Below are 22,074 nucleotides of genomic sequence, written 5' to 3' on the forward strand. Positions count from 1 at the left end.
TATTGCATAGTCTGTTCAGGGAAGAATTCTGCTTAGAGTTTGTTTTGCTTTGCTCAACCCTGAACAGGACACAAGAGCGTGTTGAACGCGCAGGTACATTGAATGGAATCTTTTTATACAGGGTGTATCGGCAAGTACCCGACAAACTTTAACCAGCTATTCCTCAGCACATTTGTAGTAAAAAATGTTATGGGCGCTTTGCTGTCCGGTAACATTTTTTTCCATTAAAATAAAAAAAATAAATAAAAAATCCACACTCCGTCACTGTCATTTGCATGGTTTATCGTGTTCAACAGCTGTTATTAGCGAGTGTGTCAAAAAGTGTCCTCGCTCTTTCGTACACACTAAATAATAATAGTTAAAAATGAGACGAATGGTGCCGTGCCATTTTGTTGTGATTGTAATAGCGCGCCAACGTAGGTACGTACGTACATTATTCAACGAAACTCGAACAAAATACTGCCAGACGGGTTTTCAAACTTTGACAAAGGATAAAACATTGGTGACATGTGGTGAAAATATGAAAAATAATTTTTTTATTAAAAAAAAATGTTACCGGACAGCAAAGTGCCAATAACATTTTTTACTCCAAATGTGCTAAGGAATAGCTGGTTAAAGTTTGTCTGGTTGCCGATACACCCTGTATATGTCTATCTCCTAAGGATAACCCCCAGCAACGCTGGGTAGACGTCAGCTGGTAATCTCTTAAACAAAGTCGCTATCCGCATCTGTCTGTTTGTGCGCTTAGTTCATCTAAACTACGCAACAGATTTTGATACGGTTTTCACTATCATTTAAAGAATTTCTTCCGGAGGGTTTGTATATATAATATATGCATATTATATTTGTAGAAACTATAGATAAGTCGACCAACGCCAGGTACACATCAGCTAGTATATCATAAATAAGTGGTTTGTTCCGTCAAAACAACCTTTGTACAAACAACGACGCATTTAATAACTTGAAAAGAATGTAACACAGAACGAGTGCGCAGAATCGATTTTCCCCGGAGAGGGTGAGCGCAACCATCTCTTTCCCGCTGAGTAGTGCGAGTCACCAGCCAACAGGGGCACTCACATAACCAAAGAGTCATAATATATATTCAATAATTTCCCAGTTGACGAAGAAAAACAGAGAAATATTGATTATTTCAGCCTAGCAAACAACGCAATATGACAACAGATAAAGCCCTTAGCGCGTGAGCTATAACAAAGCTATTTTTAACGTAGAAAAACATTAGTTTTTAGCATTTTTTCTTACGTTTGTTATGTCACTCAGTGATAATTTCGTGTTGTGTGATTCTTCTTGCTTGGATATTCTCGAAGTATTTGCAGGGGACAATATAGTCAAAAAAGCCTGGATGTATATAGTCTTACTTCTTCGTGTCTACTTCGACACTTGATACATTTTTACGTAATCTTTCAGGTTCTAGGTGCTGCGAGCGATGTGATGAAAATATTAAGTGATTGTGAATACGCGTTGTGATTTTAAACGTAGGCTTGAAATGTTGTATGTTTGCTTTTAAGCTTTTATATATATATAAATGTTGAGAGGTCGTTGACATTTGCTATAACCAAGAAAGTCCTGACTTTGTGTGATAATTAAATAATGTACATTCAGTGGAGTTTGCCTGAAATGCTGCAATACCGTAAGAAGTAGCCATAAAAGAAAACTAAATAATTTACCAGAGTAAACTTTTAAAGGTAAGTCAAAAATGAAACCTAAAATTATATATTATATTGTAGTGTGTATTACTTATATTGTTTTTCTGTCAAGTGTCAACTAAATGTTGGTCAATTAAGATTTGCGTGAGATCGAAACAAGAGATGAACTGGTATATTGACGTTTTTAATAATAATAAACTGTTTATTGTGCTTAAGTTAAAATATATTATTAAAATTAAAAATTAAATAGTTTAGAGTATCTCAAAATTAAAAAAAGCCATAAAAACCACAAGTCATATACTTAATAATCAATTAGACGTATCCAGTAGCCCAATTTTAGGTCTGTTTCCAATAAACCCAGTCAGACTCTTTTAAAAGATTATTTTAGCCCATTAGTATACATATTGGTCTGTTGGTTTTTTCCTATTTCCTTTGTATTAATATAAATTTATTCTACTCATTGTTTTGTTATATCTTTATATTGTTGTCTCCCTCTACATCTCTTAGTATTAAGCACCCACTTTGTATTTCTTGTTTAGTATTAATTTGCACCCTGATGATTTTTGAGCTAAACGAAATCAATCGGTCAATAAATTAATAAAAAATCGTGGTTTTAAACAAAATAACATTTTTATTTTTATTAAATATGTCAAACCACAAAGTGATTACTTTCTACAATAGTATAAAACATATTATTTGAAAATAGGACAGCTCGAAAACAGTTGTTAAAAACAAGGGAAATATACTGAAAATGGGGACACGCTTAGCACGCAATTTAAAAAAAATTTAGTTATTTAAATAATCACGAGAAGGGAGTATTTCAGTTTCCGGATATGGAAAATAATGCTTTATAAGGTTATTCCGTCAAAATTAAAATCTGTTGTTCATTTGGCGGCCAATGTTATTGATGTCAAAGTTTAAAGGTTAATTTTTTCTTCTCTTATTTAACCAAAAATATAAACCCACAAACCTAAAGTAGGTTTTTAGGTTCTCTGTTTGGGTTTAGTTTAAAAAAAACAATTTTTATATTTTTGGGTCAAAACATAGCGTAAAGAAAATAGGTCAAATTATCCATTTCAACGAAATAATTTTTTAAACTAAAATGCATTATTTTCCTGATTTCTCTTTATTATGTATTTTCTTGACTACTGCTTTGGTCACATAATGTCCATTTGCCAGACAACTACTCAATATGTACAGAAACTCACTGAGGGAACTGGTTGGACTACTAACGGGACACTGCCATCTCAGGAGACACATGCAGTTATTGGGAGTAGAAAACACCAATAGATGTAGGAAATGTGAAGAGGATGAAGAGCTCCAATTCACCTTGCCAATGTCCTGCCCTGGTGGGAACTAGACTCAGATACCTGGGAAGACACATTGTAGAACCAGAATACATAACCACATATCCAATGACAACCCTGGTGAACTTTATAAAAGGGACCGGATTACTGTTAAAGGAATGGGGCAAAATGGGAAATAGCACAATGGGCCTATGGCCTAAGTGCTCACGGGAACCTTAGGTCAATCGTCTCCTATTAAAAAAGTCCAATCATAAATAAATATAAATATCAATGTGCAATGTATAAAATATCAGTCATGCTCCATGGTACAAAAACTTAGGCACTTAGTAAAAGTAGTACCTAAACGGAAATCACTGGAAGTCAATTTTTTTTTTTTTTTTTATTTTTTTTTTTTATTTATTAAATTTAATATAATTACATTTAATACAATATAAGATATGGGTAGTCCCACAAAGCTGTGACAATCAGCTTGTCTGTAGGTTCTACCATTTAATGTTATAACATAATACACATTAGCTTAAGTTTAAATATTAATACCAAATATAATGTTTAGGATAGATAAACGTTTTGTTCATTTATTAACCACTTTTTTGTCAGTTTAGGGCAGGGTTCCTCATTATTTTTCAAGTTAAAGTTTTTGTTAAATTTGTTATAAATCACAGGTATCAAATAGTCAAGTGTTCTGCTACCATCTTATTTGATATTAGTGGAATTTTTAGGCCTTTTTTTTCAGTAAATCTTGTTTTGTGACTATGCACCAATGGCTTTTTGTACGCATTTTCTCCCGCATTATCCATAATTATAATAAACCAGAGAAGCCCTTTAATTGGGAGTAGGCCCTCAGAGCCATACAGTAATTTTAAGTTGTTTCTTTGTTTGTAAATGCTAGGTTTAACAATTTTTTTTAATTATAGCAGTTTGTAGATTTTGAATGAATTTAGTATTAATATTACTCGAGTGTCCCCAAGTTCGAATTCCATATCTAAGTATTGATTCGACCATAGAATGATATATAAGTTTGAGAGTACATCGAGGCAATACAAATTTTAATTTATAAAAATTACTCGCTAAACATCGGAGCTGGTTACAAATTTTGATCACACTTTTGTCCCATTTAAAGTTATTGTCTACGATTATGCCAAGGTAAGTATATTCGTTTGCAAAATCAATTTTTTCACAGCAGCAGATATTATCCATTTTTTTATGTATACAATCAAAATTATGTGCAGTTATTTTAGGTAAGTTCCACATTTTCAAGCTCGGTGATCTTATATACATGCATTTAGTTTTTTTGACATTAATAATTAATCCTACATCATGAGACCATTTAAGTAGTTCGTTAAAGTCAATTTGTAATTCTTGAATAGCTATTTCAGGGTTTTCATTAGAGACAACTAGTGCAGTATCATCAGCAAAAATAAATCTACGGGCTATTTTAAAAAGTTTAGACATGGTAATTACATATATAATGTATAATTTTGGTCCTAAAATTGACCCTTGTGGCACCCCTGATTTAATAAATCTAAAATTACTCATTACATTCAAAATCTTTACATACATTTTTCTATTTGTTAAATAGTTTTTGAAAAATGATAGGAGTTTACCACGGATTCCTATGATTTCGAGTACCTTGATTAATTGTGTATGGCTGAGTGTATCGAAAGCTTTTGAGAAATCAATAAATAATACTAGTACATGTTTTTTTGAGTTAAGCTCTGAATTTATATAATTGGAAAATTTTTCGAGCAGTTTATCACAGCTTTTTTGTTTTTGGAAGCCATACTGACATTCATCAATAATGCCCAAATTATTTAAATATTTATCCAAATTTATAGATATATATTTTTCTAATATTTTTTCTAATGCGGGTAATAAGGCAATAGGCCTATAATTATTTGTTACGGTGTGATCTCCATTTTTAAAAATGGGCCTTATGATGCTGCATTTTAGTTCAGCTGGAATGTGACTTGTGTCAATAATTCTGTTAATTAGGTGAGTAATTATAGGACTAAATAATTTAGCATGTTTTTTTAGATCATACATGCGAATTAGATCCACGCCCGGTGTCTTTGAATTTTTCATTCTTCCGATAATGCATTCAGTTTGTTCTGTATTAGCTCTTGGTAGGTACATTGAATGTTGCAAATGTTCTTGCTTCAACTCAGACGCCCGAACATTGCATTCGTGCAATAACTGATTTACGCCGTCGTCAAAGAATTTTGCAAAGTTTTCTGCCACCACATCCGCAGTTTGGGAATTTAAGAAATATTTAGATATGACTTCATCACAATCTGATTTATTTTTCCTACCCAATACTTGATTTACTTCATTCCATGTTTTTTTAATGTCCTTGAAACAATGTTTAAATTTGTTATTATAGTATTTTTTTTTGTGTTTAATATTTTTTTATTTAGTTTATTTCTGTATTTCTTGAATTCGATTTCATATATTTTATTGTTAGGCGTGTTTTTCCATTTCCTCCATAATGTATCACGTAGTTGTATATTTTCAATGAGATTATAATTTATCCAGCCCTTATGGTTATTACGCTGTTTATTTGTATTTGATTTTGTTTCAGTACTTTTTTCGTAAATATATTTGAATTTCGATTTAATTTCTTCATAAATTAAGTTAGGTTCCGTTATGTTTAGTATTTCATTCCAATCAGTGATTTCAATAAGTAGGTCGACTTTTTTTGCCGATATTACAGTATATTTCGTATGGTGCGATTTATTGGTGGTACCTGCCTCATAGGTAGAGAAACGCATCGTTGTTGCAATAAGGTAGTGATCCGCTATTATAGTTTCACATACACATGAGCTGATTTCATTTGTCTCTCTCTCTCTTACATAGATATGGTCTAGACATGTAGCCGTTACATAGTTAGTCAGTATGGCTTCACGGGTAACGTCATTAATACATTTTAAAAATCCAAATTTAGCCATAATGTTTTCATATTGCATTACAATTGGTTCCTGATAATTTAATAAGTTTATGTTCGTATCCCCAAGTACCATAACGGATTCTTTAATTTCAATATTTCCCAATATTACATATATTACATCTAGCTCTTCGAGAAATATTTTTTTATTTGAATTAGGTGGTCTGTATATTGCCAATATATGTAGACGTTTATGTTTTTTGACAGAAATAGTTCCGTAGACACATTCAAATTTAGTTGGCATTATGTTAATTTGTTCAAACGTTAGGTGATCTTTCACATATAAAATAATCCCGCCTCCCGATTTGTTTTTTCGACAAAAGTAATGAGAAGTAAAACCCAATATTTTGTATAGATGTATGTCATTTTCATTAATCGACGTTTCACAAAGCGTGATTATATCAATATTACTTAGAGAGCTAGAGATAACGACAAGAAACGTATCCCAATATTTTGATAAGGATCGAATATTTAAGTTGATTGCAGTTAAATTATTATTTCCCGAAACATGTTTTTTGATAATCCAGTTCTCAAAACTTTGTGTGCGTTCATAAGCGATTTCAGAGGTGTCAAAATCTACGTTCAAATCACCCATATTGAATAATATTTTAATAGGCGGCAATAGTATTTAAACAAGTGTGAGGATTTATCAAGGCAAATAAATTGAATAAATATTTTTACGGAAGTAAACATTACCAATATATTCCTAGTTAGATTTTTGCTTTGTTCAGTAAGTTTTTGGTTAAATAATTGACAACAATAAATATTTTTTCTACATGTATGGGTATACCTAGGATAAACTAACATCAATATACATTTCAAAACTCCCGTGTTAACACTATAGATACCGGACAATAAATTAGAATATAATATATTCAAAGAAGAAAAAAATATCAAAGATATGAGATACTCATATTTCGGAAGTAAAAGATATACATTATTGTGCTTATCAGAAGAAGATGTTAAGTATTTAAATAAAGTTTTGGTTAGAAGCATTGATTTTTTAGAATAATAATACATATAAACATACCTAATCATAGTTTATGCGACATTTTTGTTTTTTAGAATTATAATACATACCTAATCATAGTCTATACGACTTTGAGCGATATGCATCATCTTTTTGTAGTAAGAACAATTAGTATTATTAGCTTTGTGATTGGTATTTAGGGTCATCTTGAATAAGGTGTTCTGATGTGCACAGTTACTACATTTTTCTTCAGTGTTTTTGTTAGGGCATTCCTTCCATTCGTGATCTTTTGCGCAATGTAAACACGTCGCACGTTTGTCCTTATTAAAACATTTTAATGCAGTGTGACCAAATTTGAGACAATGGTAGCATTGCGTCAAGGGGCTGGCATCTTCCACTCGTACTCTGCTAAAACCAATGTTAATTTTTTCCTTTTCCATGAGGTATGACCTTACTGCTCCGCTGGTTTCAAATATATAATTAGTGAGTCCATTTTGATTTTTTGGTTTAAACATTTTTATTAGTTTAATCGTGTTTTTAGTATCGCTATTCATGATATCTTTTATTCCATCGTTTTGTGTTTTTATTGCCTCAATTATGTCCTCTTCAGTTAAATCTACTTGAAGATTTCTTATGAATATTTTTGGATTTTTCTTTCTTAATTCCTCTGCAACCATGTTTTTTTTAAGGGTTTTATTGATTTCATCTGTCAATTTCTCTGCATGTTCTTTTGAAGGACAAGATATAATTAATTTATTTTGCGAGGCTTTTCGTATTCCGTTCACTGCGATACCCAAGTTTGCTATTTTAATTTTCTTTACGATTTGTTCTTTAATAGCATCCGATGTCATGTTCGAATCTTCACCTTTGATGATCAATGAGAATTTGGATTCCGGGATTACTTTGAGACAACTTGCGTATGTTTTTTTTTCAAAATTGCTCGTATTCTCGATTTTTTTTTCTAATTTTTCAATTAGTTTTGACTGGAGACAAACAATCTCGTTTTGAAAAGATATTTTTTCCTGAGTCCATTTTTCTTCTAATAGTTTTATATTTAATTCCAGATTATTTTTAGCTTTCGAGTCCTTTACCGTAGAAATATTTGAAATTTCTAATTTTATGTTTTCTATTATCGACAGCACGTCCATAATGGGTTAAGCTTGTGACCGCCTCGCGGAACACCTCGCTCCCGGCAAAAATTAGATAAATGTGACAATTCTCTAATAATGTATTGTCTTTCTATAAACACGTCTACACACTACCACGGTAGAATGACGAATCTAAAATATTCTAAAATATAGAAATAATATAAATATCTAAAATATTGAAAAGAAATATGGAAAATAGAGAAACTATACTACACAGAAAGACAAACAAATCACACCAAAAGAAAGGAGATCACCAGACTTCGAAGAAACTGTCCACCGTTACGAAGGTAGGCGCTCTGGTCCTAAATAGCAATATTGATAAGAGACAGAAAGAAGTAGAAAAATCTACCTGCATAAAAATATCATGATAAATAAAAAACCAAAAAGAAAAAATGCAAGCATCCTTTGAAAGCGCAGATAAAACTTTAACTTGGCAACAGAAACGTATACGTCGAACAGATACAACATTTTTATACAAAAAAAAATATTTGTATTTTAACACGGAATAAGAAATTTATGTACAGTGTACATAACAGATAAGGCGATAGCAGGGCTAAGCAAACTACACCCCGCGAGGCGAAGCAGGCCCGCGAGCTAATAATAGATATAAGATACATTTGCAAATCCTTAACAACAAATAAAAAAATTATTACGGCATCAAAAATTGTGATTTCAACTGAAATATAGAAAATTATTTATTTTTTTCTAAATCTTAAAAAAATTAAATTTTTTTGTTATTATAAAAGCATATTTTCACTTACAATATATATCCCAGAAAAAAAACGCGTGTTTTCTATGTTCATAATTTATTATAATATTTGTGAGTGAGAACCAGACTTGTCTAACCGGCAAAAATAACTTATTTATTTCTTTTAAATACTCATTTTTATCAGGGCCAAACAAGATCTTTACATTCAAAATGTTGTTTTCTTATAAAAACCCTCTTAAAGGCCTCTCGAATTTTATTTGAAATAATCTATGATTAAATTGAATAATTGTGGGTTAGGCACTTATGGTTCCAACACTAACACACACATATATGAACGGATCGTTTCTACGACTCGTTCTGTGTTCAACGGTTCGAATGTGGAATGTTTTGCCGACCTCTGTCATTTCTACCTCCTTCCTCTAACTAGGTATATGGGTTAATTATTCTCTTCCACACCCAACTTCATAGTTTAATCCTTTCTTCCCTTAAAAAGCCCCCCCCCACAGCTCTCCTAAAGAAGACATAGGCACTGTGGAAAAAAAGGAGTAAATGTGTTTTTTTTAAATATTTTTACTCGATTCGCAATATATTTAGTACATATTATTATTAAAAAATAATAATTTCGGCGGTGTGTCTCTGTGTAATTCCGGTTCAATAACCTCTAGAACTGGGATTTGCTTTGATTTTCAAAATTGGAACTGATCGTGGGTACGATTAAGAAAAGCAATAACGTAGGAACTAAAATTATTATATTAATTAATTTTAAATTTCAAATGTTTAATTTTTTTATTTAAGTTTTAACAGTTGTTGTAATTTTTCAAGTTTAATGACGGAATTTAAATTTCTGATCGTCTTTTCAAATGAATTTTTTTTATGAATACTGTTCGGCTTCCCAAATCCTACAGTAATAACTATATAACATTGAAAAATTGATATAATTTTTTTTTTTCAAACGTAAGGCAGCTAATCAATAATATGTTCTAGGGAATATATTTCGAGCCGGTTAAAGCCTTAGACACAATACGTTATATTATGCGCGCATAATTTGGGCATGGCATACACGTATTATATGTTGGGGTGACACACTACGCTATAATTTCCTCAGGAGAGGGGGTCAGATCAATTTGGGGACTGCCGCGGAATATCATATCTTTGTATGAGATCTGTCACTTTGACAGATTACAGCTGTGTAAATATGGCGCTCTCTCTCTCTCCCAGATCTTCAATCATCCAAAATGATCTACTTCCCTTAAACAAATTAAAATATAGTCAAGTCACCCTATCCCCGACAATTTTAGAAGGGATCCATTCCAATCTCCCGGCATGTACTGGCAATAATATGTTCAATGACATTATTTCATCTAAATGGCCCAACTATTCTCTTATATTTACTGATGAATCCAAATCTCCCGACTCTCCTAACTGTGGTATTGGTATTAACGTTTACCACAATAATTCTAATAACAGAATATTTCATTCAATTTCAAATCAATTTTCAATATTTTTAGCCGAGTGCATTACAATAATAGAATCTCTCAAATATATATTTAAAAAATAATATATAACATTCCCTCGTTCCCTCTGACTCTCTCAATTCCCCCCAAAAACTTAAATCCAGTCCCCTTCTTCATCTTGATGATCACTTTGTATGCCTTATTCGAGTGATGATAGCCTGCATCCAAAGCTCTGTAAAAACTGTAACTCTGATTTGGATTCCTGGACATGTTGGCATCATGCCTTGGCAAAACAAGGAGCGTCCAACCCTGTTGTTACCCTCGTAAACCACATTTCCCTATCTGTCATTTTTTCCATCATCAAAGTTAGATCCCACAATGTTTTTTCGTTCATTCTCACCTTTTTAAAATTCACGTTCTTGACTCCCCAGATTGTACATTCTGTGGTCTAGAAGTGGGAACTTTAGATCACATATTTTTTGGTTGTCCCTTTCTACACAAATATCCTCTCTTCTATCAAGCCTTATCTAAAATTGCCTCCCCTCCATTCAACATCTCATCTCTTCTCAGTCTGAACTCGACTCCAATTTTCATTATAATTTACCTATTTAAATAAACTTATATTTAAATTCTCCTTTCATTTCTCTATAATTTTAAATGATTGCCAAGAACACCCTTGAAGGGTGAAAGCCAGAATTAATGAGGAAAATATGGCTCCGTAAACTGTTCTGACCCCTTTTCCTGCCGTAGGTAGGATAGTAGGTCGCATAATTTTCAAATATAGCCTAGCTAGCAGATCACAGGGCATATCGTCGCCACGCCCACACTTGTGACATATAAAAATTTTAGATGTGACAGGTCGGTATGGGATTGTATGGCGAGCAGTATGGAGTTATATAAAACGCTTTGAACTTATCTGTCACCCCCTTGAGCAGCCGACCTCAAACGCAACCCCCCGTGATGAATCCCTCCCAGACCATTTAATCCATCCCTCCACGTCTGACCCGGTTGCGACTGCGGTGAACCTTAAAGCGGCCTATAGGCCATTTTATCAGTTGAAACTCTCGATACAACCGAATGAACCATCTATACTACTCATTCCTTGAGTGTGGAGAAACTAAAATAATTATACAAATGTCGATGGTACGACCAATCTTCGTACAGTGAGCCGTTTGCGTGTTCAGTTAAAGCATTCAGATTTTTTTACACTCCTAACACAAGGAAGACATTTCTTATTAACTAGCTATAAAAACAGCGCGTTTTGCTTTTACGTATATAAAAACACACGCGTATTCGAATGCAAAGTTGTGTCAAAATTTCAAAGCAATCAGTAAAGAACTCTCAGAGATTTAAGATTTTGAACAAACGAACATTAACATTTTTATTTATAGATTGATTGTATTTATGGTATAGTGTAAAAAAAATATAAAATTCGACTGATGATTTCCCAAAGATAAAATTAATAAAAAAGTCTTATTAATTCACTTCTTCTCCTCTTTTGAAAAGACTTTTGTTAGAGATATCGCCAAGTGGTTTTAGTGTGTATTTTTTTTCGAGATGTCGCCAAGAGGTTTTAGTGTGTAATTTGTTCGAGATGTCGCCAAGTGGTTTTAGTGTGTATTTTTTCGAGATGTCGCCAAGAGGTTTTAGTGTGTATTTTGTTCGAGATGTCACCAAGAGGTTTTAGTGTGTAATTTGTTCGAGATGTCGCCAAGTGGTTTTAGTGTGTAATTTGTTCGAGATGTCGCCAAGTGGTTTTAGTGTGTAATTTGTTCGAGATGTCGCCAAGTGGTTTTAGTGTGTAATTTGTTCGAGATATCGCCAAGTGGTTTTAGTGTGTAATTTGTTTCAGATGACTCAGTTGTCCGCCCTGCCGGTGATGTCGTACGACGGATGGCCGTCGCGACTGGCGATAGGGGCGCTGTGGCTGGGGGCGCTAGGTACGGCGGGGGCCGGCAAGTCCCTCATGGCCGCCCTACCGCTGGCCGCCCTGGCCGCCTCCATGGCTGGTACTTACATTTCTTACCCTTACAAACTTACAATTATTGTGTCATTCTCCATTATGTGCTACACCACCAACATCTTTTATTAATACAGGTCGTGCTGTAGAAAATAAACTGACAGTTAAAGAGACATATTTTCGGACGTTTGCACTTGGTTAGTATATATAGTGCCCGAAAATATTTTATTACAAAACATCGACTATTCTTTACTTTCTATTAATATAATATGCATGTATTATATACATAAACCTTCCGGAATAAATGCTTTAAATGATAGTGAAACCCCATCAAAATGCGTTGCGTACTGTAAAAGAACTAAGCGCACAAGCAGACACACGTGGATAGCGACTTACGAAGATATAGAAGATAAATAGATATTATTATTATTATTCAATTAATAATAAAAACAGTTTATTTATAGGTTAGTATGTTTCTGCTGTGAATTTATTATCACGCGTGACAGCTGTTTCGCCTTCTGAAGGCATTTCAAACTGTCTTATAATTCGAGTAGGTACCTATGAAATGTTCCACACAATAAGTTAATAAAACCCAGAAATTCGTTCCCATCGTATGTAGCAAACACACAAACTGAGAACACTGAAATAATATAATTATTTAATAATATAATACATACATACTTCCGCCGATTTGTGAGGATTCAAAAATCAATCGCTGCGATATGTTTGCTCAACGTGTCGCATGTGAGTCAATCCCCTGTAGGATTATCACGTTTTCCAGAAACGTTAACCTCGTGTTTCATGCTAAAATCTATATTATACACGGTATATCCTTGGTTTTCACTCAAAAAATCTATATTATACACGGCGCGGCGTATCCTCGGTTTTCACTCTAAAATCTATATTATACACGGCGTATCCTCGGTTTTCACTCTAAAATCTATATTATACACGGCGTATCCTCGGTTTTCACTCTAAAATCTATATTATACACGGTGTATCCTCGGTTTTCACTCTAAAATCTATATTATACACGGTGTATCCTCGGTTTTCACTCTAAAATCTATATTATATACGGTGTATCCTCGGTTTTCAGGCTAAAATCTAAATTATTCACGGTGTCTGGAAACTCGTAGTATAAGCGGGAACCTGGTGAATAACACTTGAAGTCATTGATTTTATGGCATAACTTTTTTCGATTTTTACCTTCGTTTTAAAGTTTATTTATTAATTTGTATTCTCTTACATACCGTTTACATAATAATCACCAGTTATACAAAAATGTTAATAATCTAATAAGTAACTGTATGGGTTAGTTGTAGTGTTTTGTGATCACTTCACTTGGAGAACCTGCGCTGAGGTGTTCGCATGATTTAGATAAAGTGTTTATGCCGTCATAATTAAAAACACAGCATTGTCCTTGAAAATCTCAAGGAAGATATTGTAGTTTCACCCATGCTCCATATGCGCCTAGTACCTACACGTTGGCCCAATCCACAGGACCACTTCGCCGTTGCGTTGTTTGGTCGCCATAAGGATATTGGCGCTAACCTGCCAACAGCGTTCACACGTTGGCCCCGTCTTCAATTCGCAATCCGTGTTCAGCGGAGACAGTAGTGTTGATTATTGCCTGAGTAATTATTTACGTTTACGAATTACGATGATTTCCACATTCATCTAGATTTGACGGCCTCCGTGGTTGACGGGTAAAGCTCTCGATTAGAAAGCCGGAGGTCACGGGTTCAAATACCGGCATGCGCAAGTAAATTTTATTTGATGAATTTGTGTTATTTAAAAATATATTAATCTCTAAATAGTATAAAATAAAGTCGCTATCCGCGTTTGTCTGTTTGTGCGCTTAGTTCTTCTAAACTACACGACGGATTTTGAAAAGGTTTTAAAAAAAAATACCTACAGAAAAGTACGCGTTGGCATATGTCTATCTACTGAGGATAAGTTCTTAGGTGGAATATACTCTCAGTATCGCCCTGGAGTAAAACAACCATTCAGAATTGAAACATTGCTTGAAATGGCTTTAGCCGTGTTTGTTGACCAGATTTTAATAGCCAGTTACTCCCCCACCTTCCTCTCAATCTCATTTCCCTCCCCGCTACCTTCAGCCTCACAACATACCCCAGTTGGGGATGCCATAGGCTCGCGGGCTCCAGACGGTTGGGAGCAGTTGGGACTCTTGTGCGGTATTCAGATTTAAAAAAAAATCAAATGTAAGAATGGTATTTTCATATTTTTTTTATTCTTGAAAAATGTTACGACAGTGAAGGTACATTTATATTATTTCTATGTTGACGAATACATTTTTATAACGATTTAAAATGTGCCATTTTAGATTTGCCGTCATGTTCGACATGATCGTTTTTATTGCTAAATTGGCCAAGCGCATTGGCGCCAACCCACCAACGGCGCGGCGTTGGCATTGGGCCAATATGTACTAGGGGCATTACACAAAAGTACACTAACATAATGGCTAATATAAAATTTATAAATTTTAAACATAATATTACAAACTCCTTACATAGACGATACGGTCGATAGGGCAAACAACAAACTGATTTGTTCTGTTAATTCGAAAATAATGAAGACATTGTAAAGATTCTTTTAGTTAAGGCGATGCACTACGTAGTAATGCAAAATCATGTGTTTTTGGTTTGAAAATTTGGTCGTCTAGAAATATTTCAGATGCTTTAATTAAATACTGCGAGTAGAATACATCCTGGTCTTTGAAATAATCGAGTATTTTTTATATAAGTCTTTTTATAAGCCCAGAAAAAAATAATGTAAAGGCCTATGAAAACTGCTTTAAAGTTCAAAATCTCCTACTTACGAACCCATTTTCGGTTATGATTTTATTGTATAATGTGGAAAATTAAGTTATTTATAAAATGATCCAATTTTTTTTTAATATTTATGCCTGAACATCCACAAAATAAAATAAAAGGCACTTTTTGGCCATGTTTTTTTCTTGAATAAATCAAAACAGGCGGATGGTGTTAAGCGGGAATTTAAATCTTATCGCCATCTACGTAAGGGGTGTTATTGATAGCGGCTCGATTCAAAATATTACACGACGTAGTGCATCGCCTTAAGTGAAAACAATAATAACCCTTTCCAGGATACTGCAGCCGAGAGCTGCGTGCGCTGGAGCCGTGCGGGGCAGGGCGCAGCGTGTTGCGCTTCTCGCGCGCGTGGTCGCGCCTGCTGTCCCTGCTGGGCGCGCTGGCGGGCGCGGCGCGCGCGCTGGGCGGCACGCTGGACGCGCTGAGCGGCGGGCGCGCGCGCCGCTGGCTCTTCGGCGAGTTGCCCGCCCCGCCCGCCTCGGAGCCCTGGCCCGACCCGCTGGCCGTCGCGGCGCTCGCGGTGCTCTGTCTCATGTTCATGTGCGGGCTGGAGGTAATTACTTTCATCACATCTATTGTCCAATCACTGTTTCACGATGAGGGATTAGTGCCGTCGCCTGCCATAAGTGCCTCCCCTGAGGTCAGGAACGGGACTGAGGATGGGCTGATCGTGAATTGGTGACCTTCCGCCCTGCCTCCAGGTTCTCAGACGCTTTCTCATGGTCTTCGGGATCTTACCAACCCCAACTTACATCTTTCGTCGAGGCACAACCGGTATCCTGGCTTAGGGGCGCGGAACCTGATCCTCGTGAAACCTATCCAATGCCCTGCTTTCTCCCCCTAGTACTGCCTGGGAGCGGGTGACGACACCCCCCACCACAAAATGAGGTGCACATTTCACCATTTTCTTATGTCTCATAATTTTTCATTTTTGCAGGTGGCTGTAAATTATTATTTTTACCTGTTATTGTTGATACCTTGTACATATGACCTGTTAAACTAACCAAATAGAATAGATTTTACTAACAAGTTACTAATACGCAGCACTCACATACTGCGAATAACATTGTATGCATGGACATTTTGGAGGTCTTGTTTTGAAATTTTAAATGTAGACTCGATCAAAAAAATTACCAATAGGTTTTCACTGATGTTTCTAATTATTAGTGAATATAAAATAGTAACAATTGTTAGAATATAAAAGAATTGGACCAACACGTATCATTCTGATTACAAATAACTTTCCATTTTTTTTATTTAAAAAATATTAACCACTGTAACGGTGCGTATAAACGTACGAACCGAAACGCGAGCCGAGCCACTAATTATGGGAAAGGCAAATGCAAACAGCACGAAATGTCGCTTGCGGTTGCTTCGTTCCTTCCCCATAATTCAATTCAAGAGGCTTTAAGAATATTTCAACCTTTAAAAGTTTGTGTACTTATTTAGTTTGAATCCAAGTCGAATATAAATCCTCAATCTGTTCCCCATTTTAAAATACATTCAGATTTAATTTAAAAAAATCAACATAAATTCCCAAAACACATTAATATTAAACTCAGTATTCCCATTGAAAGGATGCACTACAATTACTTGATGAACGAATTAAATTTACTAAAACTCGCAGATCGAAGAATGATATCGTAAACGGTAGTATAGGCGGCCCTGATTTACTTAACCTCATCGAATTTCATATACCTACGGCAGCTACATGTATGGCATTTCATGTACCTAGATACCTTTATTAATTCTAACTTTAATTTTAAATAAACCTTTGTTAAATATTTAAAAAAAAAACTAATCTATTTACCAACATTATTTTAATACCTGTTTTAAATAAATATTTGTCGAACAATCTGTTAAAATAAACATATTTTATGTACTCTTATACGATTTTAGTTCGAGTTGTTCACTCGATGGTTAAGTAGATGATAATGCCACTCTCAAAATATTTTGGGGAAAGTTTTCTCTCTGAAATTCTCTAGCCACCAGAAATAACTAGCCCCTGATATTTGATGACCTATCGATTTTTCGTTCACGGGACATTGATCAAATCTGGCTCATCTCTCGGCTCGGTTAAGTGTGGACCCCTAATTTGGACCATGTCCAAATGGATTCAGCCAAATGACTTGGGGACATGTGTGTGCTGCCGTGTGTGTCCAGTCTAAGGATGATTATTTTATTTTTCAGAACAACCCAACATTTACCGGCTTATTGATCGGCTCAGTAGTTTCTGGAGTTATCTTCTTCGTGACCGTGGGAAGCATGAGCGCCAACATCGTCAACTGGCAGGACCAGAACTTCCTTCCTAAAGGATGGAACGGGGTTTGTAAACCAACAATATACTTATACATCAGAACTTCTGTTTAAAGAATTAATTAAAGTCAGAAAATTTATTAATAAATAAATTAATTAATTAAATACTTTTAAAAATAATAGATTACTCAGACAAACGTCAATACTCCCAACTCCGAAATGCAAAAAAAAAACAACTATAAATATCTTGGAGTAATTTTTTTTAAATCGCTACCAGAAAGTATCCGAATTATAAATCAACAAAGATTTTAAACTTCACATTAAAATATAAACTGAATACTTTGGCAAATTACTTAAAAATAACGAACAAAATGACACATCCCCCATACACACAAGCCTAGCTTTATTATGTGGTACATCTTATGTTTTACTTACTATATTTTCTGTAAATAATGTAACATTTTTTGAGAATAAATATTTAAAAAAAAAAAACAGTTCCGGATTCTTTTTAAATTTGAAATTGAAGGAACTCGCAGATAACACAAATAACGATGGTCATGGCCATGATCAGTCCCAATCATATCTAATTACACTGGAATCAAAATGACAATCTAGTCTCCTTCAACTTGATTTGCTTGGTGTAGCTAAATATATGGAGTCAGAGTCAAGTTGGCAAAATAAAGTTAATTTATTTATTTATTCATTTTTTCTAATCTCACATACAGTTTACATAATAAGTAACAGGTATATTTAAAAAAATGTTAATAATCAGTATCTGTATGGGGTAGTAGTAGTGTTTAGTTAGAACCCCCTCAGAAGCTAGGTGGGGATATTTTAATAGGACATAACTGTTGACCCCTTACAAATCTCAAGTGCGCCCCATTTTTACAGTCATCTCTTAAAAAAACCTTGAATCTGAGCAGAAATGGGCGGTCCGTTTGATAGATTCCTATTGTAATCTTTAGACAGACATCATGTGGGAATGCTATCCTTATTCTGCCGGTTTTTCAATGGAAGATGCTCCGAGTAACTAGCGTCATTTATGTCTGTCGGGAAATGCGCTAAACATTTGTACACGGATGTCTCGTCACATGAATGGGTGTTTTCTATAACGTTCTTGAGTTCAACAAGTTGGCTTTGGAACGATTTTATGACCTTTGTTTTTCCTCCCTCCTACAACATGGGTCTCTTCAAGACCCACGTTCACTCCTTCCTCTCCTCAGAAAGATCCTCCACCCACCATCCCCAAATATATAGGAATCGAGGGATATTATTTTACCTAGAATCTCCTGTGTAGAGTGAATGTGACAAAAATTCTTTTATTACTCATTCTAGTTGATATTGTCAGCGGGATCTTGCACTTACGCCTTTCCTGCAATGTTCCCCATGGCTGGTACCCTTCTGAAGAAATTAAGGTGCTTTGGTCTGATTCTCTTCCCTTTGACTAGTATGATGGCAATCACAGCCCTATACAACTTGTTGGTGCCTTACAGGTAATTTATTTAAATCTTCTCTGCTATCTCCTTCAGTATTCTTAGACTTGCATGCTCAATCAGTTTGTGCTAAATTTTGCACTGAAAATTTTCCATTTGCGTTTGCGCGGTATAATGTTTTGCCGTCTTCATGTGACCGGTCCTGTGCAGGTGCAATTGGAACAGTCAGTTCCAGGCGCCTTGTTGCCAAGGCACCAAGGAGTCAAGGAGTCAAGGCGCATCAAGTCAACACCTAATACAGCGCCCTTGAGGTTTTTACTAGCGAACGTACATACTTACTTGTACAAGTAAAATTGAACGTGTATATGGACCATTATATGTTGTATCTAACAAGGAAATATTCATTTGGGAAATTCCAAGGAATGAATTATTAAAATTATAATTTGACATGATTCTAGAATCGGCACTGAAGTTTTTTCATGGCTGACTACAGCACAAGTTTTGGCGCGCTACGGATTTTGAAGTGTCACGTGATCAAGTCAGTGCCATCGAGCAATTATGGCAATTGTTGTTGAAACTCGTTGTTACTGTTAATTTGTGTGTTGTTTTACCACAATCATATTAAATAAACAGATTGATTAGACTATTTTAAACAGTTAAGTTTACTTAGCGACAGCACTGACTTTGTAATTTGGTGGTGGTGCGCCTGTTCTCTAGTTGGCTTTGAGTTTTTTGAATCTGACGACATTTAGAAAACAGACATCTGATTTGACGTGTTGGTTTGAATCACGGCTATATTCCAGGGAATACGCAGAGTCCGCAGTTCCACTGGTGCAGGTGTTCGAGAGTCATCCCCCCGGATGGGCCAGTCCCGCCATGGCCTCCTTCACCGTGGTGGGACTGGCGCTGGCCATGACTGAGGTGCTGCCTCAGGCCGTGGGGCTGCTGGTCACCATGGCCGGTCCCGACTGGAGAGTCCTCACCAGGGTGCTGACCTACGAGAGCTCCACCACTGGCAGCCAGGTGCTGGCTGTCTTCAGTGCGGGTAAGTCAAGAACAACACAGGAAGGCAAACGGCCACGTCAGTAATATCCAATTGTGCATTGTTCTTCAAAACAATTTATTTCAAAACGTAAGAATGAAACTGTCAGTAAGATCTCCACTAACTCCTAATTCATCACATTTTCCGAAGAAATTAAAAGTTCTTATTCTTGACTGAGCAGCGTGAAGACATATTTTAATTCGACATTTGGCTTTTCATCTGTCTGTAAATTTGAATTGTTACGTTCTGGTTTCGGTTCAAGATGGTGGCCGTGTTGGATACTACCTTTTTATTCTGTCAGAGTTCGCATGATCGTGGTGCCTACTACGAGCTGTCAAATCGAAATAATCAATATTATAGTACCTATCAGCCTGAACATGGTTTGGAAAAAGACCTAATTCAAATTCAAATTTTAAAAAAATATTAGTACAAAGGGTATAGCTTATAGGTTACATCCAATTTCTTCCAGCTTACCCAACAAATACACATTATATTACATAACCCAACAATTACATGTAAATAAAAAATAAAAATCAGAAATAAAAAACAGAGGTATTTAATTTATGTAAGGTATTCATTTAAGGTGTAGTGACATTTGTAAGAGAAATGTTTTTAGTGATGATTTAAATTTAACTATGTCAGTTATTTGTTTGATGCTATGTGGAAGGTTGTTATATACATACTTTAATGGCCATGTAGTGTGGACCTTTTTGAAATATAGTTTTGTTTGCTTTTGGGATTAATAAGTTTTCTGTGAACCTTGTAGCGTGTTTATGTGTTGAGTTTTTTTGTGGGAACTTTTCTGGAGATGATCGAACTACCAGGCATAACTCCATTATATATATATGTCCGTCACTGTCAGAAGATTGAGATTTTTAAAAATTGGTCTACATGAATCCCGATGATCAGAGTTTGTAATTTTTCGTAGGCACCTCTTTTGGATGATAAAAACATCTTTGGCGTTTACTGAGTTTCCCCAAAAAACTATTTCGTATTTTATCATTGAGTATACGTATCCATAGTATGCGGTGATTACTGACTAAATATTTAAGATATTTTTAAGGGTGCCTAGAACAAAAGAAAAGCTACTGATTTTTGCTGCAACTTTAGATACATGTTCTTTACAGTTTATATTTGCATCAAGTTGTATTCCCAGCGGTGAACAAGTTTGGGAAGGTTCGATATGATCGTTATTAAAGAAAACATTTATGTTTATGGGTGTAGCTTGTACGGGACAAAATTTTAGTTCAAAAGTTCAGATTTGTTTGTGTTAAGCGACAGATTTTGTTTATTTTTAATATTTATTTTTTTTTTATTTTTAATCCTGCTTTAGAGATAAAAAAGCATCCAAAGAAAAGAAACCAGTCCCAGCTAAATAATTTACAATAATGAAAGTCAGAAAACACTAAATTTACTTCCCTAATATAATTATAATTGTTGTGAACTCCTGCAACTTATAAACATACATACACCCACAGTAACAACACGACAAAATACAATATTCTACAGCAGCACACATAAGAGTAACTACATTGCCCACTCTCCGATACAACGACTTCACACATATTCAACATATTCAATACCAACTTGGAAAGTTTTGTGGATCATTTAAAACATTTATATCAACAATACTCCTAAACACATCATGTAAACCTACAAATAGCTGTAATTTTCTGTTTTTGTTTCTTGTGTTTGTATGACTTGTTGCATAGCTTTTATCAAATGTAATTTTGTTCTTATTTTTTATGTTTCAAAGTAACTGTCAAATTAAAATTATACTACCAACCATGTAAAAGCCCTCTGGGCGTTAAATAAATAAATAAATACTCCTATATAAACCCCTCGGCAGAATAGAACTTGAGGGATTTGACTACATGATGCAAATACAGACTGAAAAACTTAAAGTGACGTCCTCGGGCATTTTGCGCCTTTTTCGTTTCGTCATTTCTAAACCCAAACTATTTGTCCGGTCTGAGTACTTTCACGTTGGATGTCAAACAAACGAAAACTATTAAATAAATCGTAGGCGGCATGGTCAAAAATAATAAGGTTTTTTCTTCTTCGATCAGGTAGTCTGTCTGCCATCCTTGCTTTCGCCTGTCCCATGACCCACCTTGTGAAGTTGACAAGCGCCGGGCAGATGCTGGTATGGATTATGGAGATTGGAACTCTTCTTCATCTGCGGTGTCAGCCAGAGGTCCAAGAAGAGGAGCCTTCAGGTATACATACGTCTTACTTATATATTGCTTAGGAGTTCAATAATCAAGATCCACGCGCAGTACTGCCACAATTATCAAGACACTGCAAAGAATGAAGCCAGTTGCCTCAATATGTT

The 22,074-nt window shown here is 35.0% G+C and overlaps 1 protein-coding gene across 1 annotated transcript in view; it reads left to right on the plus strand.

Moving 5' to 3' along the window:
• The first annotated feature begins 1,073 nt into the window (after window positions 1-1,073).
• tadr (torn and diminished rhabdomeres) overlaps window positions 1,074-22,074 on the plus strand; it is a 30,738-nt gene continuing 9,737 nt past the window's right edge. The window contains exons 1-8 of the mRNA XM_089636179.1: window positions 1,074-1,198; window positions 1,426-1,703; window positions 12,046-12,202; window positions 15,284-15,561; window positions 17,199-17,333; window positions 18,600-18,757; window positions 19,501-19,742; window positions 21,809-21,958. Coding sequence (XP_089492305.1) covers window positions 12,046-12,202; window positions 15,284-15,561; window positions 17,199-17,333; window positions 18,600-18,757; window positions 19,501-19,742; window positions 21,809-21,958 — 1,120 coding nt within the window. The 5' untranslated portion in view covers window positions 1,074-1,198; window positions 1,426-1,703. The remainder of the gene's footprint in view (window positions 1,199-1,425; window positions 1,704-12,045; window positions 12,203-15,283; window positions 15,562-17,198; window positions 17,334-18,599; window positions 18,758-19,500; window positions 19,743-21,808; window positions 21,959-22,074) is intronic.

This window comes from Hesperophylax consimilis, chromosome 10 (genome assembly GCF_061612785.1).
Source record: "Hesperophylax consimilis isolate HC1 chromosome 10, BYU_Hcon_1.0, whole genome shotgun sequence".
NCBI lineage: Eukaryota > Metazoa > Arthropoda > Insecta > Trichoptera > Limnephilidae > Hesperophylax > Hesperophylax consimilis.